General features: G+C 38.3%; 1 protein-coding gene across 3 annotated transcripts in view; it reads right to left on the reverse strand.

Annotated features, from left to right (window-relative positions):
• The window catches only part of fgd5a (FYVE, RhoGEF and PH domain containing 5a), a 34,854-nt gene that overhangs the window by 3,874 nt on the left and 9,742 nt on the right, over positions 1-21,238 (reverse strand). For all 3 annotated transcript variants that reach the window (XM_011475058.4, XM_004068959.5, XM_078947325.1), the window contains exons 3-16: positions 18,153-18,270; positions 16,503-16,561; positions 15,135-15,165; positions 12,388-12,539; positions 11,337-11,493; positions 5,959-6,049; positions 5,541-5,591; positions 4,991-5,049; positions 4,371-4,442; positions 4,164-4,232; positions 1,214-1,297; positions 1,050-1,129; positions 826-922; positions 65-202 (exon numbers count right to left, since the gene is read on the reverse strand). In XM_011475058.4, the coding sequence (XP_011473360.2) occupies positions 65-202; positions 826-922; positions 1,050-1,129; positions 1,214-1,297; positions 4,164-4,232; positions 4,371-4,442; positions 4,991-5,049; positions 5,541-5,591; positions 5,959-6,049; positions 11,337-11,493; positions 12,388-12,539; positions 15,135-15,165; positions 16,503-16,561; positions 18,153-18,270 (1,258 nt within the window). The remainder of the gene's footprint in view (positions 1-64; positions 203-825; positions 923-1,049; positions 1,130-1,213; positions 1,298-4,163; positions 4,233-4,370; positions 4,443-4,990; positions 5,050-5,540; positions 5,592-5,958; positions 6,050-11,336; positions 11,494-12,387; positions 12,540-15,134; positions 15,166-16,502; positions 16,562-18,152; positions 18,271-21,238) is intronic.

Genomic DNA, 21,238 nt, shown 5'->3' on the forward strand with positions numbered 1-21,238 from the left:
TGACCCAACACACAGAATCAAGTACAAAACATTGAGGGTATGGTGCAGCAGTGGCATCTCTGACCTTTCCACAGGCGTTGCAGTGGTGCCGTCTGAGTGTGAGGCTGAAATCAGTTGTGCAGTTCATGCACATCATCACTTGTGAAACTGGAACCAGTACAGGTGCAGTTTCTCCGAGCGCCATCCACAGTTTTTCACGGGCCTGTTGGGACAATATTGGTTATGTTTTTTTTTTTATAGTCTTTACTCATACCTGGGTTACTGGAGCTTATCCCAGTTACTTTTAGGGAAAAAGTGGTCTATTGCTGGACTACACACAGACAGACAACTACACTCTCAGGTAGCTGAGGGTCATGTGTGGCCAATAAACCAACGGAAAAGGTTTTTGGATTAAGGGTGGAAGCAGGAGTACCTGGAGAACACAGAAAGAACCCAGCCAAGATGCAGTAGTGCAAGCCACCACCATGCAGTTCTTCAATTAAGTCACTTACAATCAAGTATAAATTTTTTACAACATAGATATATTTACGGTGTAATTCTTAAAAGGAATGTCAAACGTAATAATATCAGTTCATTGCTATTATTAAGGGTTAAAAAATAGATTAAAATCAATTCTATACATTTATTTGTTAAGAACTAACTGAAAATATTTGGTTGCAAGGACTAAATAAAAAACAAAAACATTTTGTTTAATATTTACTTCGTGAGACAGTGAAGTTCTGTCACAAGCAACCAAGAAATAGAGCATCATCAAGAAACTTTCAAAAGGTAAAAGCTGACAAGTTTAGTCTGACAGCTTCTTTGTGTCACACCAGGCTCTCCTACCTCACTGCAAGGGCCGCCAAACGTGCAGAGTCCTGCAGCGTGGTCTGCTATTGCTCGGCTCAAAGTGTGGAACCAGTCTTCTCGTTCTCCAACCGAACTAAACAGAAATGTTTGCTTATGCTTTCAAAACAAACTTTTAACCATTTTTGTGATTTAAGAACACAATAAAAAAAACTGTTCTTCTTCAAGACGATATTTATGAACATGACTGTTTGGTTGCTCACCTTGCAGAGAGTGTGATGGTGATGTCAGACACTTCAATCCTCAGACAGTTGAGCACGTTTTCCAGCACAGGTTTGCTCACCTATGTGTAAAAAAAAAACAGAGCAGTTAGAAAAAACTATGTGGATTTGTCCTGTTCAGTATTGGCCAAGAGACATTTCTCTACCTTCATTCCTGACAAAGGTAGGGTGTTCTTAAGTCTGTATTTGCCATCTTGCTGAGGGTAGGTATACAGCATCATGTCATTCATCTGAGAAAAACAGAAGTCATTTTTTATTAAAACTCCTTGCCAAACCAAGTTTGTAAGTAACAAGTTTATTGAAAGTCAGTACTCAATTCATGTTATTTGCAGTACCCACTACTAACACAGAGTGGTAGTATTGGCTACGAAAGGCCACAAATACTGACACAGTAGTTTAAGTAAGATTTTTTTCTCCCTAGAATTCTGTCAATTCTGGCAGCACTCATTTTCCATTTAGGCACACAACAAAAAGTTAATTAGTACAGTGGAGAAAGTGTTTATTTGCACGAGAGAATAAAAGTATTCCAATCCTCTGAACACAGAGTCCATTGTGTTTTAAATGGTATTTCATAACACAGACAAAAGGAATGACATCATTGGTCACACCTAATGTGTGCTCTAAACATCCGCTAGGGTCATAAAAGCAGCATCCAGGAATTCTCCACCCTGCTCAGGACTCCAGACCCCCCCCCCCCCCCCCCCCCCCCATAAAAAGAAACACACACACACACAACTTACTGACTACTCAGGCTGGACCAACAGCATGGAATCTATCACCTTCACCAAAACAACATAAGCAGTCACTGTAAACTGTTCTGAGGCTCGAGCCTCTGTGACAGAGACTAAACAAGGCGGACCGGCTCAGGCCCTGCCAGTGACCTCTTGGCTGTGTTCTGTCTGCTCCACCCTGAGCTGCTCATTTACTTAAAATTTGCTGCCAAATTAGCCCAGCTGAGTGCCTAGAAGAGAGATATCTACACAGCCTGTTTGTGCTGAAGGCATTTAACTCTTTATTAAGCGGCCTCTGGCTCATCCTCCAAACCTTTATCACCTGCCTTTTACAATCGGCTAGGTCTAATCTTTCTTTTTACTCCATTCCTTGCACATTCAGCCATCTTTTATTTCTTCTCTGAACCCGGGCTTGTGACATGGTTACTGCATTTCTCTGTTGCTCAGGTGACTGATGGCTTTTCATCTTCACTGTTTGGATTTTTTTTTCTTAATAGCCCATAAATAACACCTTTGACATTTTAACTGTTTACTGCAAGGTAGAAAATAGCTTTATAGCCGTGGTGGTCAACCAGTTTAAACCAGAAACCTTTTTTGAGTATTTTTAACCACAATCCCATTTCAGAAACTGATGCTATTGAGCAAAATAAAAAGACTGATAGAGCCCCAAAACAAATCTGTTACTTTCTACTTGGATCAACTGGGATAAACCCGAACTAAAAGCAGCTGAAGCTGCTGCTGCTACGGATATTAAGCTTAGGCATAATTCTTAACACAAGCCAGCACTGATTCCACACAGAACAATCGTATGGGCTTCTCCATTTCATGTTATGTGTTTGTGTAACACCACCCCACCCTCCACCACCTCCTCCCTGCATTCTACAGGGTGTCTGGTCTTCAATTTGCTGTCAGTCTCCTCCCAGTACATGGGAAGTCTGCATCCAGTGACCTGCACCAAACATCCTGAAGGGAAGTGAGGCCCTCGAAAACAAGTCCTGAGAGAGGAGGAGACCAGAGAGGCGAGGGAGGCCCCCTTGCTTGCAAGGGTGTGGTGCTCTGTTAAGGTCTGACAACCTTGGCCTCACCGCCCCACCAAGCCCACCTACATCCACCCAACATTCCTGGATTTTTCAAGCCAAGCCAACTTTGTTTTCTCTGCTACCTGAACGTCAGGTACCTAACTCTAAACTTATTGGAGAATAACATTTTACCAAATAATATCCAATCAGTTTCCTGGACAAAGTTTGATAGAGTTTGTTGTTTTTCACACCAAACAATCAATCCTTTGATAAAGCCTAATGAATTTAATATGTTGAACGTTATACATCAAAATTGATTTGATTACATTTTTCAAATGTATTTCCTCCAGCAAATTAGTCTGGATTGTTTTGTTCTTGTAATGAACAATCACAGGGATGCATATCCGCTTCTTTTAATCAGTTTGACAACAGACACTGTTGATTTCTTTTACACTTTATGCTCACATTTAAAGTGTTTTTATCATTCCTTTTTGATCATTTTTATTTTCTTAGAGTTTGCATTTCGCAGCTTTTAATTTTAATTTACTCAAAAACTATCCTTTCATTTGGAATAAATGAAGACAGCCAATATCAATTCAGCATAACAAAATTAAGTATTTTTTTTTAATTCAACAATTTATTTTGTACTTGAGAAAGTTGCATTATATATTGATGTAGTTGTGATTAGCAGTTTGTTGAATAGGAACCACCAAATCAATTTTAAAATGGACCACTTGTAAAAAGGAGAAGAAAAAATGTTTTTATGACACAATCCAATTTACTTGTTAAAAAAATAATCTAAATGGATATTCTTATGTTTATTAATGTAAATTAAAACTGTAATGGCATTTCAAAGGTAGAATATGTGAAAAAAGGCCAAAAGATTTAGTTACAGACTTGTTGAGACAACACCAGGCTATAGGCATCTGTCTCTTCTTTATGCAAAGACAATCACCAGCTGGTAATAAACATAAACAGATTGGTTTGAGTGTTCTCGCCAAGTTTTCTTTAAATCACTAATAAATATCAATCTGTTATTGGGTCGCAGTCCATCTGTGAGGACTCTGATTTAAAAGAAAAGATTTGTAAATTCATTAAGTGGTTTAAACTTCTTGTTTAGGGACTCCACATGGATACTTTAGAAAATGCCTTTTCATCAAAGATACATGCTAAGACAAGTACTTTTTTAGTAAATTTGATCGCATTTAAATTCAGTGAAGGAAAGAACTTGACAAATTGGTCTGGTTTAGCCTTCATCTTTTGATTTCTTTGGAAATGTCTTTGAAGGAACGTATGGGTTAAGGATTGTGGTTTAGGATTGTTATAGTTTTATAAGATGCTTTTACCAGAAAGAGGTGTCGCGGCTGCCTGCTCTTCCTGGAGACCTTCATGAGAGTGCCCTCTTTCACAAAAATCTGCCATGAGACAAACAAAGTCAACAATACCTTTTTAAATGGCATCTTACTTAATTAATACAATATTTAAAGACCACATCATGCTAGCATTGGATCTGGTTTTCAAATAACAGAATGAAAGGTGTGCTTGATGCTCACTCTGCCAGGTTTCAGAAGATCCCTTTTTCCCTTCACACTGTACTCAATGTGGACCAGACGCAACAAATTCTCCTAGGGGGGAGGAAAAGAAAAAGGATTATCCAATGATGGACAGATGAGGTAAAGATGGATTAAACCATCCCTGTATGGTCAATGGTCATGAATGACAATGTGGGGGTAGAGGGGGAATTGATGCAATTCTGAAATCTGAACGGGAATAAGTAGGAAGACTGTGTTTCTCCTGTCTGTCAGCCTGTGTCTGGAGGACTGCATGTCCAGGTTTGACTCACTGGTAACAGTGAGGGGAGTGTTTGTGAACCATCTCCATGAGCTTTCTATTTCAGTGGGAGTAGAAGTCCACTCACACACTGTTTCCTTTGTAATGATACACCTGGCACTCTTTGATGACATCATCTTTCCGAGGGTTTATTGCCAAATAGACATACATCTCCCTTTCATTCTGACAAGTTGTTCAGAGGAAGATGTGTAATTATTCACGCTCAAAATGAGCTCTTTCATGCAGGAAAACAACCGCAGGCCAACCAATGAATGTGTCAAATGGCACATGAGCTAAAGAGTGAATGCAAACACATGGGGTGCCTCCAGCCTCAGAAACTCACCCCCTGTTTGAGATTGTCATTGGCCTGATCTGCCACCTCGGACACGATCACCAAGGCAGCTGCAGTACACAGCAGAGAATGAAACAGAGAGCACAGGAGTCACAGTATGGTACTGGTTATGAGACAATAACTGGACCATTATTCATTTTAAACTTTTGCATTAAAGACCCACTCTGATAATCATTTTATCTATTTTAAAAGCATTCCCATGGTCTTTTTATAAACTATTGTTATGTCGTTTTTAGCCAAAACAAAATGTTTGTATTATTTTCTAGGACAGTTTTTACAGAGCGGCAGTAGTTCATTGGAAATTTGTCTTTGGGTTGTGGGCAGTACCATTCGTACGGAGATTTATTCACAATGATTTGAATAAAAAAAACCTCAGAAATAAAATTTTAAGCTTAATTTTCTTTATATGTGTCCTCATCATGAGAAAAATGCCACAGGAACATGCTAAAAACACCAAAAACACGTTCTTCGTTGGAATGGGTCTTTAAGGGATGCATATCTATTGATGCAAATAACAATATAGCTACACAACGGTATTTACCCTGAGTGTCTGTGTATTCCTTAGAATCAGGGGAAAGATTGTTCAGGTAGTCTGCAAAGAACAAGACAAAGATGAATCTCTTGTCACTTCATAGTTGTGGTTAGTGATTTATTGTATGATTGGACATTAAATCACAGATGAGTTTATAGTTTCCTTATCAGGATTTTATTTTTAAGGGAAAAGGAACAGTTCTTAGAAAACAAATGATTTTAAACAGGTAATTTTCCTAATGCAGCAAATACAGGTAATAATCATAATGTATGGAGATCAAACATAAGAATTTTAAGCATGAAATTGTACAAAACATTTCTAAAAAATAGCATTTTCAGTGAGAATCAAATGATTAACAGCATAACCCTGTTGTTAAAAACCACAAATAATGACATGGGCCGTACATTAGAGGTTAGATGTGTGTTACCTGTGAGTAGCATTCGATACTGAAGTACTCTCACGACGACATGTAGGAGCTGGTGATTCAGTGGGACTTCACTTTCTTCTTCACCTCTCATCTGCACACAGGTAAAACACAAATGGGAATTTTTTAATTTTTTTGTTGCTTAATTTTACTCCACCTGTCAACACTTTGAAACCAGGGGGACCACTTTGATTAAGTATTGTGAGCCAAGGTCAAAAGTGATCTGGCCCGTTCCATGTGTCAGGGTGACCTCCACGCAAACAAAAAGAACCCAGGACAACTCCCATTCTTCTGCTTCGTCCAGTTTTTTTCAGGTGAAAGGCAGACAGTCAGCGACACTATTAAAGAGAGCTTTAGAAAAATCAATCAGGATCTAATTGCCTCTGACAGGTATTTATGCCCCGAGCGGCAGAGGAGCCATGGGGGTCACACACAATCACACACAGTCTTCTCTAATCCAATGAAGTGCTATCCTTCATTAGATAGGCACAGATAGCGCCTTGCGGGGAGCTGCATGTTCATCTTATTTACACTGTACACACACAAGTGAAACGTGTCAAATTGCACAAGTTGAGACTCACACAGAGTCTAAACCTGTGACAAGGTTATAAAAATGACTTTGGAAAACTAATATTTTCTTCATTACATAAACTCAGCATCAAATTCAAGGCTTCTTCTAAGGGAAAGCTTCTGCGCAATCATCAGATTTGACCTTTCTTCTTTTTTTTCTACCTTCCTCCCCTCACCTGACCCCTGCGTAAAGCACTAATTGCAAAAACTACCACTTTCCAATTAAGAAATCCCAATTTCTTTTCAGAATATACGCCTTCAACGAGTGTCACTTGTGGCTGTGACCTAATTGACAGTTTTTCAGAAGAAGCGGTTTTCCAGAAATGCTAACAAGAGTGTGTTTTGCTTGGGCGAGTGAGACAAATCGAGGAGAGTGACACGAGAGACAAACACATGCACACACATGAATGGACAACAAACACACTGTTGTGGCCAGCGGGTTTGTTTTCTTTGCACACATCCTCCCCTCACACACACTTGCACAAAACTGATCTAATTGGGGAGTTGTAAAGGAGGGTGCTTCCCTAATTAGCTTCTGCCTGCCTCATTGCCCAGCTGCCTTTGGAAGGAATTCACTCCAACACTTTCTTTCTCATATCGCTCTCTGTCCACCTGCTGCCCATCCTCCTGATCTCCCCCTGGACTGCTTGAACGGGGCTTCAGGGGAACTCAGGCGATGACATGAATATAAATCAAATGTGAATTACTTTGCAAAGAGTTCTAGTAAATCTGCGTTTCACATGACACGTACATGATTGTGTGCTGCCGTGAAAAACAAGAGCACTTGCTTCCAATTTATAGGTTGCAAAAAAAAAAAATGTACTTGGTTCTTCCTAAAACTTAACTTCCAGCAAGTACAGCCTCACTGCAAAAACAGTAAAAAGTTCTTAAAATTACAAATATTTTCATTGAACAGGCAAAAGAAATTTTGCCATTGGGATAAGAAAAATGGTTTTACCATACAATACTTATTTTAAGAAAATAATGCTAGTCTGGAAGACATGTTTACTTAAGCTAAGATTATTTTGCAATTGAAAAACTTTCTTGATAAGATTCTTTTTCTTGCACAACAGAAAATAAGACATTTTTTCTTGAAACAAGGGTCATTTTACTTTCTTAAGATTCAGTTTTTGCAGAGCTTAGATAAACATTAACATATGATTAATTATATGGTGTCCTTGTTTAAAAAATTAAGCTGAAGCAGTGTGTGAAAAATTCGAGGGCTCCCCATGATTTAATAGCATGTAGAATTGCTTTTCTTAGCAACAATCTGGGTAATTATTTTTACTGTATTATGCCATCGATCTCCAACATCATTAGAGTAATTTTTGTTCCACTCTTCCCAAGACAGGGAATTATTTATCAGCTTAAAGTCCCACTCCGATCATCTTTTGAGCTATTATTAAAGTGTTCCCAGTCGTCTTTTTTATGATTTTGCTGTTTTTAGGCAAATAAAAAAAATGTGGACATATTTCAAGGATATAATTTCTGTGGCAGTAGTTTATTAGAAATTTGTCTCTGAGTTGTAGGCAGGACTGCTGAAATAGAGTAAGCCCTTCCCCAAGTCCCCTCATCCATTTGTCTACATGCTCTCCTGATCGCTAACAGCCCCTCACAACCCAAACACAACATTACCAGTGCAACAAAAACGGCGAGGAATAATGGAGCTATCCAGCTGTACAGTTCTGAGCCAGCTGCCAGCCTGGACGAGGAAAACTGCACAAAATTGCACAAGAACATGTTGAAAATGCCAAAAACATGATTTTATCGGAGTGGGTCTTTAAAGTCCTCAGGTTCCATGCGCAGCATTTCAGAGAGGATGGGTGTTGGTTGGTTCACTTGCACCCTTTAATTCTGCCTTTTTGTGTGGTTTTGTTTGCCGGTGGGATTTAAATCAACACATTGGTAGGTCAGGCAGCATTTGCTGACAGTCTGATGGCCTCAAATTTGACAGAAGTTCCTTGCCATGTTAGTAGCAGTATACAGTGCTCTGACTTATTGCTGAACATCAGCTTTGTTTGTGCCTAAAGCTACTTTATAAGTCACAATTATGTCATGTTCTTTTTTTACATGGTAGCTGAGGTTTGTGGAGTTTTAGCTCCAGGGTATTTCACAGCTACTTTGACCACTACACTGCCTGACCTTGAAGTGAACTCACTGAAAGCTCTGTTCCCGTGGAGACCGACAACTTTATTAAATGTTTTGATCAACTGAATAATCTTACATTGTAGAATAACATAATCCAAACTACATGGAAGTGAGTTCATGACCCCTCCCAGATTGAGCAATGCACAATTGCTTTTACAAGAACGCCTTTCCTCCTTTGGATTTGTGATTTGCTTCAGACAAACAAACCCCCTCTAGAAAGATCCTTAAATAAGTTGATGAACATATGAGTGGGACCGATGAAAGTTGGGTTATCTTTTTAAGAGGGAGTTCAGAGTTTTTCCCCACACTGGATCAACATTTTGCAGTAGATTAATAAATATTATTATCTGTGATTAATAACGGCCCACTCTGATCATCTTTTGATCTATTTTCAAAGCGTTCCCTTGGTCTTCTAACAATGATCAAGGGATGTTTAGCCACAAATAAAAATTAATTAATTAATTAATTAATATAGGACATAGTTTCTGCAGATCAGCAGTAGTGCATCAGAAATTTGCTCATGCGTTGTGGGTGGGATCGTTGGTGCAGAGTAAGCCTGCCCCCACTTCCCTTCATCCCTTTGTCTACATGCTCTCCCACCCGCGTACAGCCACTCACAACCCCAACCTAACATTACCGTTGAAACAAGGATGACGAGCAATATTGGAGCTATCCAACTTTACAGTTTAGAGCTATGTTGCAGCTAGGATAAGGGAAACTATGACGTACATGGATCTAGTTGTCTACAAGCAGATGCATAAGAATGGAGCACAGCAGAGAGCTTGTGGCCTGGCGCAGTAGCTTCTAAGTCACACTTACAAGCTTTTTTTTTTCTGCTCCTGAAATACAATGATTTCAATAAAGAAAAACTCAAAAATGCCATTTTAAGCTGGATTTTCTAAATATATGTCATCCATCATGAGAAAATGCCCAAAAAACATGTTAAAAACCCAAAAACACATTTTTTTAAGCCCTTCCTTGTGCCCAATGACTTTTTATAGTGTGCTGGTGCAAAGGAGAACAAAACTGAAGGAGGGTACACTTGCTCATTCTCACATGGTCCTGCCCCCTGTGAACCAAAGAGAAGTGCACCGTGGTAGAAACAAACTTACACAAAAGAAACACACACACGCACAGTCCATGGTGGCCAATGTTTATAAATGGTGTCGCAAACAACCAACTGGCTGTTGAGAGGAGGTTGTAATCCTGTAAGGGTCAAGTTCTGATCTGATCAGGGCCTGAGACTACTTCATCACTGTCATCACCACATCCACAATGAAATTACTACCACTTAAACTGCAGGACTTTAGCCTGTACAACCACAAGGTAAAAGGAAAGAAAGAATGGCGTAAGGCCTATAACAGACTGCTTACTTTTAACACATCCATCAAACTCACATAAAACCCTGATGTGCAGAAGTAGGAAGGACAATTCTGGGATAAAATACACATAACATTTCAGGCTTTAATCAATATGTTCTTGCATATTGTAGAACCAAAAAAGCCACTTTACTATTGTATGAGATATATCTTTATAAGTCAATTGAAAAAATTCCATCATTTTCATATTTTTAGCCGTTCTGATTCAAGGAGTAAAAACATAGTGTATTTATATACCACTGCTTGCTCAAACATCTAGTAGTAAGTCCCGCCTTATGAGCTGCTGCGTGTGGCTAATTGTTGGTTTATGAAATGAGAAAAAAGGAGGTTGATGTCTTGCAGCTAAAATTGAACCAGGTTCTGAGGAGCTAAATACTTTCAAAGGTGGAAACACGCTGAAGGGCAGCAAAGGCCAGTGCTGAAATCGGAGCCAGGTTATTCAAGTGAAGCACAGCTGCTGCTGAATATTCATGAGCAGAGACACTTGTCTACCCGCTTTTTTAAACCAAACTAGAAATGCCTGGAACCATTTTGTCAGCCGTTCAGTGAACTGATGCATTTGCATACATTGCATTGTGAAATACGTGGCTTTATTTGGACACAATATTTGAAAATAAGCAGCCCATGAGTATTTGTCTGGATTATAAATCTGTCTTAAAAAACAGTCAATTAAACTATTTATTGTTTGATTTTTGATAATAAGAGTTTTGAATGTTTAGTGTTTTCATTGTTTTCATAAGTTATTTCAGATCCTGTGTTTTATTACAGACTTTTTCCTTTTTATCAGATTCCATGTGCAAATTTCTTCTGAAAAAAAAAAAAGTATTGATTCAACACTCAGGAGCATCATTTACTTTCACCTGTGAGATCCATTTTTAATCTCCAGGAATTTTCATGGGAGAACTGCATCATCTGCAAGTATTTGTTTTTCAACGGGTAAAAAACATAAGCACAACAACAGAAAGCTCAAGTCTTTGCAGAGGAAGATCAAAAAACCAAAAGGTAGGAATATAAGCAAGAACTGCAATGTGGGTGTAAAGGGAAACATCAGGGGAACATCAGGGTCAATATCTGCGCTGAAAACACGCAGAAAGCAACCTTAACAAGTAAAGAAAACCTGAGATCTGAATATGTGACTGCAAAAATACTTCCTCTTTCAGATCCTTTTTTTAGTAGAATTCTTGCTTGGCACAGTGAAATGCATAACCCAATCCAAAGTCCAAAATGATGACAACAAAGTGCCTTTAACTTGTCAGATTCTTGTCTATCAGACTGTTATCTTACCTCAAATTTCTTGACGATGTTGGCAAAAGCAGGGTTGTTCCTGCAGCTCTGCTTCAGTAGTGACATGCTGCGATCGTACTGGCAGATGTAAGTGTCAAACACCCCAAAATCGTCCTGACGGGACAAGATCGCCTCCACCATCTTCTGGCTTTCTTCCCTTTAGAGTCAAACAAGAAGTAAGTCATAGTATTCTCAGCACCAACTAGCACATCAGCTGACTATTTTCGTGATAAACTAGAATTGTTTAAACATTTTGGATTTTTTCTTTAACACTACAAAAAAGATGTGCAACGAGAAAAGAGACTTTTTCTAGTGGACATGGCTAGAGGCAGTAAAAACAGCAAAACCTTAGACAATTCCCCAAATATAAAAAGAATACTTTATGTCAAACATATAATTCGAAAGTACTGTCAGAGACACAAACATGTAACATACACCTAAGGTCTCTTCATTGTTAAGCAATGTGAGCTAAATCATGCCCATAGAAAACATGGGAAATGTTCACACTTGTATGTTTTTGGTAGAATTAAAAATACTAATGCTCTGTTTCATTGTCAACATTAAACTACCGGTAATCTATTTTCAAACATTATCTGTATATTTAATTGCATTTACAGTTGTTAGTCCCTAAATAACACAATATTGAGGAAATTTCAACCTCGTATTTGTATTTGTTCTGAATGAATAAAACCAAATTTGGCTTTAGATTCTTTTTTTAAATGTATTTTTTTTTATTAGCTTTGTTGAAAATAGCAATTTTTGGTTGTTAATGTTTGACTAAAAGAAATCAGTAAAGAAGGAACTTGTTTAAAAAAATCTAAATTAAACCTGTTATAGGTATTTAATCAAAGATTCAAAGACATCCCTGATTTACTGGTGAGTTTTTTAACAGAATGAGCAGGTAAAAAAAAGAAAGATTTTTAGGGTTGTCAGTGGAGTTTCTATCATTGGCAGCTTTGTAAATCTATATCTGATCTAAACTTAACATTTTTATGAAGAATGTGAATCTGTTATGCTTCAAAACACATGCAAATCCCAGGGTTTGTCTCACCACTGGCTAATTCGTTCCTCCATGTCGGCTAAGATGCTGCAATGGAGTCTGTACACTTCTGGGAGCACGGTCAGTATCTCCCCCAACTTTTGCTCCTCCAACACTGGTTCCCCCTCCTCATTCACCGCCTCGGCCACTGCTGACCTGAAATCCTATAGAAGAAAGGGCAAACTGAGTTTGTGTGAATTGTTTTTAAGGAAAACAAAGGTATGGGGCAGAAAGGCTGAACAAGGAATAAAGGAAGCAGTGAGGATGGAAGTGAGGGAGGGTGGGAGGACAGGAGAAATGAAAGGCACGGTGGAATGAGCACCGAAGAGAAAAACTGGAAGGAAGGTCAGATCCTCCTAAACATCCTTCCTGTTCCCCTCCCCTTGTATCATTTCAGAACTTTTGGCTCTCTCCAGGCTTTCAGGAAAGAAAGAGCTGCACACCAGGTGTTGCTGCATAATGACCTTTCTCAATGACACTATGCCGTTTCTCTTACAAACCCTTGTTTCTCCTTCTTCAGGAATAAAAAAAGATATTTTACAAACACAAAGTCAACTTTACATCTTTAAAAATAAAAGTAGGCAATATTTATTAATAGCTGCAATGTTCTAGACTAATGCTATTGAAACGAAAAGTTACTATCAAGCTGTACAGTTTGGAGTGAGATGCCAACTCAGATGAGTAAAATGAAGACGTACGTGACTATTAGTCTGCAAGTGGATGCATTGGAATAGAGCAGAGCCAGGAGCTTGTGGCACGCCGACTGTAGGTTTAATTTAACAACTACAAGCTTTTTCCAAAAGCATTTTTTCATCTGCACCTGATTCACAACAATTTGAAAAAATAAATATTTAGAAATGCAATTATAATCTTAATTTTCTTTAAACATGTCCTCTATCACCAGAAAAATGCTAACAGAACATGTTAAAACCACCAAAAATACAATTTTTTTAGATTGGGTCTTGAAGGAGAGGTAATTTATTTAATTGGCTATTAGGCTCTAAGTAAATTAGGGAGACAGCAACATCCAATGTTTTCTGTGAGCCGAGATGCAACTAAATGACATCTCTTTCTTAGAGACATGTATTCTGTCTGAAACATACGTATATTTTAGGGGGTTCCAGATAAAATATGGGTATCCCAAGATGGAGACATCTACATCAGCTCTGGGTTGAGGTCTTTCATTGCAACTGCTGCTACAAAGAACAACAACCGCTGAGTCCCACGTTACAGCATTTAAGATAGGAACTTTATGGTCTCCTAATATTTCTCCAGTTACAGCAAGTCAAAGGCCAACATTAAGCACTTGATTAGGGAGGAAGTTGTGCTCAACAGAACAAGTTAGAAGCAAAAACGTCTCGACCGTGTGAGGTCTTATGGGGAAAGTCATTCAGAAAAGGAGGACAGCCCCCCCTTCCTCTTTGGAGACAGAGTCTGGAAATTCTTTGTATTCTTGTTATTCCTTATCAAACAATGGAACAATAGCTCATGTGTGCCTCACACTTCGCCCTGCTCCTTGTTTTTTTCCCAGACAGTGTGTGTGTTTGTGTGTGTGTATGTGTATACACGCTGTGCTGCCACAGTGTTTCCCAGCTGAATTACTCACTTTCATTATGACATCAGGCTGCATTCAAAAAGCAGCCAGCATGTCAAAGGATCACAGTTTAAAGTATGAGGAATAGTAAGAGCCCTATGCATTATGCAGCAGCGAGATGAAAAAAAAATGTTCAGTGTCACCTTTAACAAGTGACAAAAAGACTCAATTATGCAGGTTCACTGAAGATCGCTGCAAAGCAAGGTTATTCATTATCATTTAAAATGTCATTTTTCATATGATGGTGATTTATGCGAAAATATATTTCGCATATTTAATGCCAATAAAACCACAGTGAACACTACCCTTAAAGCTGTGGTGCGTTAATTACGATAATTAAATTTATGATGAGACTACAAATGTTATTTTTCATTATGAGGATAATTACATTAATGGATGTTTAGGAATGAACTAAAAAGCAGCTTTGCACTCACAGTTAGTTTTCATAAATCATGTTTGTTGGGGTGGGGGCATGGAGGAATTCAGGTTATATATATATATATATAAATATATATATATATTCAAGGTTAGAAGGTACAGGCTGACTGATGGGCTTCTTTGACAACACAGACCAGTTCTGACAGCCATCACTTTAATAGCCACACCATGCCTGAAATTCACTGCCTATTCTGGATTGAAAAGAAAACAAAAACAAAGGTTAGAATTGTTTTAACTGTTGCAATCTGCAATTTGAAGGTCATTTTATTCTGTACACTTCTGTCTTTGTGTCTCTGCAGTGGTGTGGTTTTGATGAGAGTAGAACTTCTACACAGCCTTACATGAACTATACTGTTACCCTAACAAAGGGGAAATTCTCAGTCATTCACAGTCTGCTTTCATGAGCTCTTACTGTGCATTCAACATTACTGGTCCAAATTGAGAGAATGAAAACACATTTTGCATAAGATCAGCAATTACACAAGGACAGCACATGGTGCTGGCACAATGTGCCATCTTACAACTGACCACACCATAGTACAACATGACAACTTTGTCAAGGCCAGGAAGTAGATGTTGGCTGAAACAACACTGATAAACCTGCAACAAATGCTGCACAGGGGAAAGAGGACAAGACGGGGACAGACACAAGGGAGCAGACACAGAATATGATACTATCAGTGGGTTCTCAAGACAGTTAAAAAAGCTAAAGATTAAGTTTCCTTACCTCCTGGATGTGCTTGAGAGCACTGACATGTCTGCAGAAACAAGAAGAGAGTTACAATGGATGCAAAATATGATAAAACACAATAAAGCCTCAGGGTCTGTTTAGGTTTGTTGGCAAATATGAATGAATCTTCAACAGTTTGTACAAATATTGATCACGTTTATGGTTAACACACAAATGTAGCAACATGGAGCTACATGTTTGAATGACATGTGTACACACGATTTCCTGCACAGCAACCTGGGCCTAAAGAGGATGAAATTCTAGCACTGGTTTGGGGGAAAAGAGATTGAGACAGATGATCTGAAATTTCTTGCACAACATAAAAGATAGATTGTGCGACAAGGTTTTCTGTTATTGAATAAATAAGTTAACATGATATACGCCATCTGTACTTCTACATTGGCCTCATATTTGTTTCTAAGATGGGCTGAGTGATCCAACACAGAATGAAAGGTTAAGGGTCCTCCTGTTGGCCAAATGGTTCTTTCATTTGGATGAAAGCTTTTTGTGCATTTTAGTTGACGTAATGCTTTTGTTGTGCTCCCTTCTTGTTTTATTTTTTTATACTAATATCAAAATGTCTTTGTTTAGACTTTAGAAAGCTGATCTCATATTTGCGCACTGAAACACTGTTCATTGGCTTTGCCCAAATTTCACCCCTATTCCTTAACTTCTATAAAAAACTATATATTGTGGGACTATCTAATGGATGCTAAGGTGAGACTGTTGTTTCATTTCATATTGTAGAAATAGTTCGGTTAAAAACCTTAGTTTTTCTGAGGCTACATTGCACCTTCAAACATGCAAACAAAATCTAAAAATGCAACACAACTATTATAAATAATGAGGTGAGATTAGTGAGAATGCTGTCAAAAGCTGCTGAGTTTGAGGACAGCTATGTAGTGTCGGCTGTGTGAAGTACCACGGACGTTTGTCATGTAACACAATAAATGTGCCTCTTTGTGCTTTCATTTTGAGAACACTATTAGTTTTGTTGAGCTAATTCAACTAACATTTTCTGTTACTTTTTTTGACAAAGCAATAAAACGTTTGTAAATTATATTTGAATTGAGGTTTTTATCATTTATGATTGCAGCTGTACGCCAATTCAATTATTCAAATGATGGCTGCTAGGACACCTACATGACTGCACGTGCAGCAGGACACCTGGGTAATTGGCTGTCAGGGGTTCTGCCTGCCGCTTGATGAATTGGCATCGAAGCAGGAAATATACAGCTGGAAGACACAGCTGCACTGAGGTGCGAGTATCATAAACACGTTTGAACGGTGACGCTGAATGGTGTCAGTGTTGGCGTGAAGGAGAACAAAACTCGCATGGGAAAAACTGCATCAGCAGCGACTCACAGCCTCTCGCTGTCCACGAGTTCCTTGGCAATGTAGAACGCTCGAGATCGGCCATCAATCTGTTGGACGGAGGGGAGAACATTTGGAGATGAATACACACACTTAATGTTTAAAGCCTCTCTGTGGGCACTCACTCCACTCCCCCATTAATAGCAAATGCTTCACAGCAGCTAAAGAGACTGACAAAAACACTAATGGAATTTTCTTCAAATTTTGCGCTGTCAAAAAAAGACAGATTATTTCATTACAGTGCAGAACAGACTTGCATGCACCTCAAACTGGACTATTCTACATTCAAATGCATTATTTATGACATACTGTGTGTGCAGCTGCCAAGTGATTTAGAGGCTAATCACTGGGTCTCAAAACATGAGAGCCAATTGACCAATTAGACACACGTGCCTTTTGAAGAGTGACTTTTTTCAGTGTGTAAAACTCTTAGCAGTTATCACACACCTGACACTGGGAGGGGTTTGGGCATCCTTCTTTTACCCATTTCCTGTGAGCTACAGTCTCAACTACTACTTGGGAGCCATTTAATGGTTCCAACTCCCATAAACCAATTTTATGGGAGGGACACCTGCCAGTCAAAAACACCTTATGATGGTCAAAATAGAAATGTAGATAAAGAAAAAAAAATAGAAAATTCTGTCATGGGGGGGGGGGGCTGGTGAGCATGAAGGACCCAAAATCCAGAGACGGGAGGCACACGGTTCCAGAGCAAGGGGTTAATTCTCAAACAAAAGCTGCTGCTAAGCAGGGAAACAAAACAAAAACTCACTGTGGGCTAACCAGGTAAACAGGGCAGAAGATGGACATGGACATGAAAGCTAGGGAAGAGAAATGGACCAGCACAAGAGGAATGCAGAGACAAGATACAGACAGCAGAGATTGGAACCAGGGAAGTAAAACTCAAAAACATGACATGCAGGAAACCTTCAAAATAAAGCAGGAAACAGAACTCAAATTATGACAGTGACATAACGGAAGCAAAAACTAATACCAAGAAACCCAATCCATGACAAATTGCATGGGAGTAAACAGGAAATGGCTCCTTTTTGCAACCTGGTATATTAATACCGATGACACCCTTTGATGCAAATATGCGTCAAGCCCCTTTGGTCTCAGGGAAGGTTCTCTGAGGTAGGCTGCGAAGGTGCGTCACTGCGTATTTGCCAAGTCGAAGACCCTATACACTGCGGTCAAATTGTTAAAAATAAAGCTAGCCTTTCTCCGACCCCTTTGTTCTGAATTTTCTTCCACATGTTAGTTGATCTGAAAACAGTTTCTCTGCAAGATAGAACCATTTTATAATCTTAAATAGAAACCCTGTGATGGACTGCCAAGCCATCCAGGGTGTACTCTGTCTTTGAACTACAGTGGCTGGGATAGGCTCCAGCATCCCCATGTCCCCGGACAGGATTAAGTGGCTTGAAAAAAATGGATGGATGGATGTATGTATAAAGAAATCACAGTCTCTCTTGTAAGTTATTTCAGTTTTTATAACGTAAATTTGAGGCGTTTTGTCAGTTTGGTTCACTTTTTTTTAGTACTTCTGGGGTCTGTTCAGGTCTCAGAATTCAAAACAAACACTCAGCTTATGGAACTGCATCAGCCACCTTATGTTTGCTTGTGTGCCATTTCACTCACTTGTCTGTCATAACTTTGTTCCAAGACCCCATCCTCCTCCTCCGAGGTACGCCCGTGGTCGTCCTCCACAGACAGTCCAGCAGGGACAGGGTTCATTGGAAAAGGCTCAGTGTAGGCACTGTCAAGTGAGGAAAAAGCAATAAATAACACTAGAAGTGAAGCTGTGAGGCTTTATTGCTTTGAGTAGCATTCATTCCCTCTCTGATCTCTGACATATAAACTGCACAAATAGTTTTGGTTAAACAGTACATACAATTTTTCTCCATTCTGTGTCTTCCTTCCTTTTCCTTCCAAATAAACATAACAGTGCTTTAAAAGTAAATAACATAACTTAATATAATAATAATGATGATGTCATGAGGGACACAAATACTCATCAGTGCATTCTATAGTATAAATCCACTTAATTCTCTAAGGACACTCTGACAACAAAGAGCAAAACTCAGAGTCCCCTGTAAATTGATGTTTTGTTTTTCCTGTGTGTGTCTCTAAGCATTTTGGTCATACAAGGAACCCTCCAAGGATTCACAGTAATCCCTTCCTGATTTGCTTCTGCAGAGATGGAACAGTTGTGCTGACGCAAAGGTAATCCTTTCATTTGCTGTCACACTCGAGCTGGACGGGCTGTGGGTCATTTCCCAGCTAATACCCTCAAACGCAAGTTGCACTAATGACTAATATTGTGCTTTGACCCTTTGAGACGAATTAGGTTATATTGATAAATATTGTATAGCTAATACAATACTGCAATAGTAATACAAGGTAGACACTTTGATGGCAAAAGTGTCAGCATGACATGGAGATAAATGTGTTGAAAGTTTCACCTCAAGATTTCATGTCATCTGAATGGTAGAAAATGCTCAGCAACTAAACAGTGAAGTCTGCGTTTGTTAAATAATGAGTTCTTAAAAGTCAAACGTTGGTAGGGTAATGATACCAAAAATATACCAAATATGTTTGCTTTGTTGACAGTTTCCAGGTTTTTGTATTTTAATCCCTTTTATATAGACTATATCACTTTTTGTTGTTGTTGCATCAAATCTGATGCTAAACACTTTAATATACGGAAACAGTCCATCAAGATATGATTGATTTTAAGCTGGTTTATTTAAGAGTGTAAACAAAAAGCCAATAGAGTGTTTGGGAAAGTCATGAAATGTAGAACAATTTAAACACTGCAAACTATTTGAGACTTACAACTTTTCAAAACATTGTGTTTTATAACATTCAAGAAATTCTCACAAGGGTTTAAGTTGCTTTGCACCTTTTCAAGCTTTTCTCAAAATCAGCACAGTCGAAAATGTTTTGTCTCACTAAGAGCTAGGATCTAGACATGAGGTTCTTATATAAAAAATGAGTCAAAATCCTTTTGCTCCATACTCTTGGCAACAGAGAAACTGATTTACGACAAAAAAACGAAAATGGCACTGAAATTTTTGGTTTAATTTTATGGATGCTATTTTTAAAGTTTGATAAATATTCACAAATTAGACTGGCATTTATTGTTATTATTTGAAACAAAAATTTGGATTTATGTCCTAAGAATATGTGCTAGTTTCAGATTTGAGAAGATTTATTCAGAAGAGCCAACTTCCACTAAGATTGTAATATCATTTTGTTCATATTTTGTTATAAAATTTCTCATTTACACCTTTTGCACTAGTTTCTTGTCAGTGTAATAAAAAACAACAGCAATTTTGTTCATTATAACTTTCAAAAATATAAATTATTTCACTAGAACTAGTAAAAAATGCGTATTATTGGGCTTAACGTTCCTTTACCCTGTTTTATTTATTTTAGTATTTAATTATCTTTTCCCAGTTTTAAATGCTTGTGTGTAACTCTTTGTTTTTACATTTTGACATCTCATTATAAGGATTCTTGTTAAGTATAAATGACTTCCTACACGATCAATAATTTCAACACTTTCTAGTGATTTTCTTGTTGTTATTTCTTATTTTAGGTTACCTCTTTCTTCAGTGATGATGAAATCAATTTTTGTATGAATTCTTTTAATGTCAAAATAAAAGACTTCTGTCATTCTTTAAAATACTGGAAACTTTCTACATCTTAATGCAGATCTATTTGCATGTTTCTTTCATACTTTCCTATCTCCTGTCATTGGATCAGTAAAGATAATTTAATGTTACATACACTAATAAAATGATCTAAGACTAATAGAGAAACACAACATTGCACCCGCAACAAAAAACAACAAAAACAGAATGTAGAGTTACAAGGAACACCCTTTAAACAAAATGAAGTATATTGACGTGCCATATTTAAATTACCAAAAATGTACATATTTCTATATGGAAAAAGGTTAATTATTTGAATCTGTGTGAAAATTGATGATGAAAGCACACTCCTCAAAATCTATGACATAAAAATTTCCCCAGTCCTTTGTATGCTCAAAGAATAAAACACTGTAGTGCACTAAAGGTTAACTGAGTTCTCGACTGGACTAAATTTCTGCTGAGAATTGCCTATACTTCAGGTTCCCTTTTTGGTTCTAGCTCTCTCTGCCTCTTTCTCTCTCTCACACACATCCACTGACACATCTTGGCCTCTTCGGGTGGGCTGGTGGAAGCACCCGTACCCCATTACTCACAACTGACCTCAGCGCAGACAGGTTAGTCTGGCCTCATTTGAGAGGAGACCTGGAGGAATAGTTCTTCTCTTAACTAATTCTTCAGCTCTGATTTGCCAAACAATCAATCCTAAAACCGGAGTACAATCTCTGCTGAAGAGTTTCACCTACCTTTTATCATGTAATACCACAACCACTATTACATATAAAAAAAGATGGGGAAAAAAAGCACTTAAATCTTCAACATGAACTTCTTCAAGTTGTTTGATCTGAAGGCAACATTTTCCCGGACTATAAAACCATGTTATCACAGCAACCCACTGGCGTTCAGCTCCAATGCAAACCTAAATCTACTGTGTCAGATTGAAGGACAGAATGACTCTCTAGCATAAGACTGAGGTATGTTGTCACCCATGGGTGAATTTGATGATGCTTGTACAATGTAATGCAATGGAGCTAAACACCAGGTATTAAAATAAATGTAAGTTCAGGCCTT

The sequence above is a fragment of the Oryzias latipes genome, chromosome 5 (assembly GCF_053564925.1).
Source record: "Oryzias latipes strain Hd-rR chromosome 5, Olatipes_Hd-rR_3.1".
In the NCBI taxonomy this organism is placed as follows: domain Eukaryota; kingdom Metazoa; phylum Chordata; class Actinopteri; order Beloniformes; family Adrianichthyidae; genus Oryzias; species Oryzias latipes.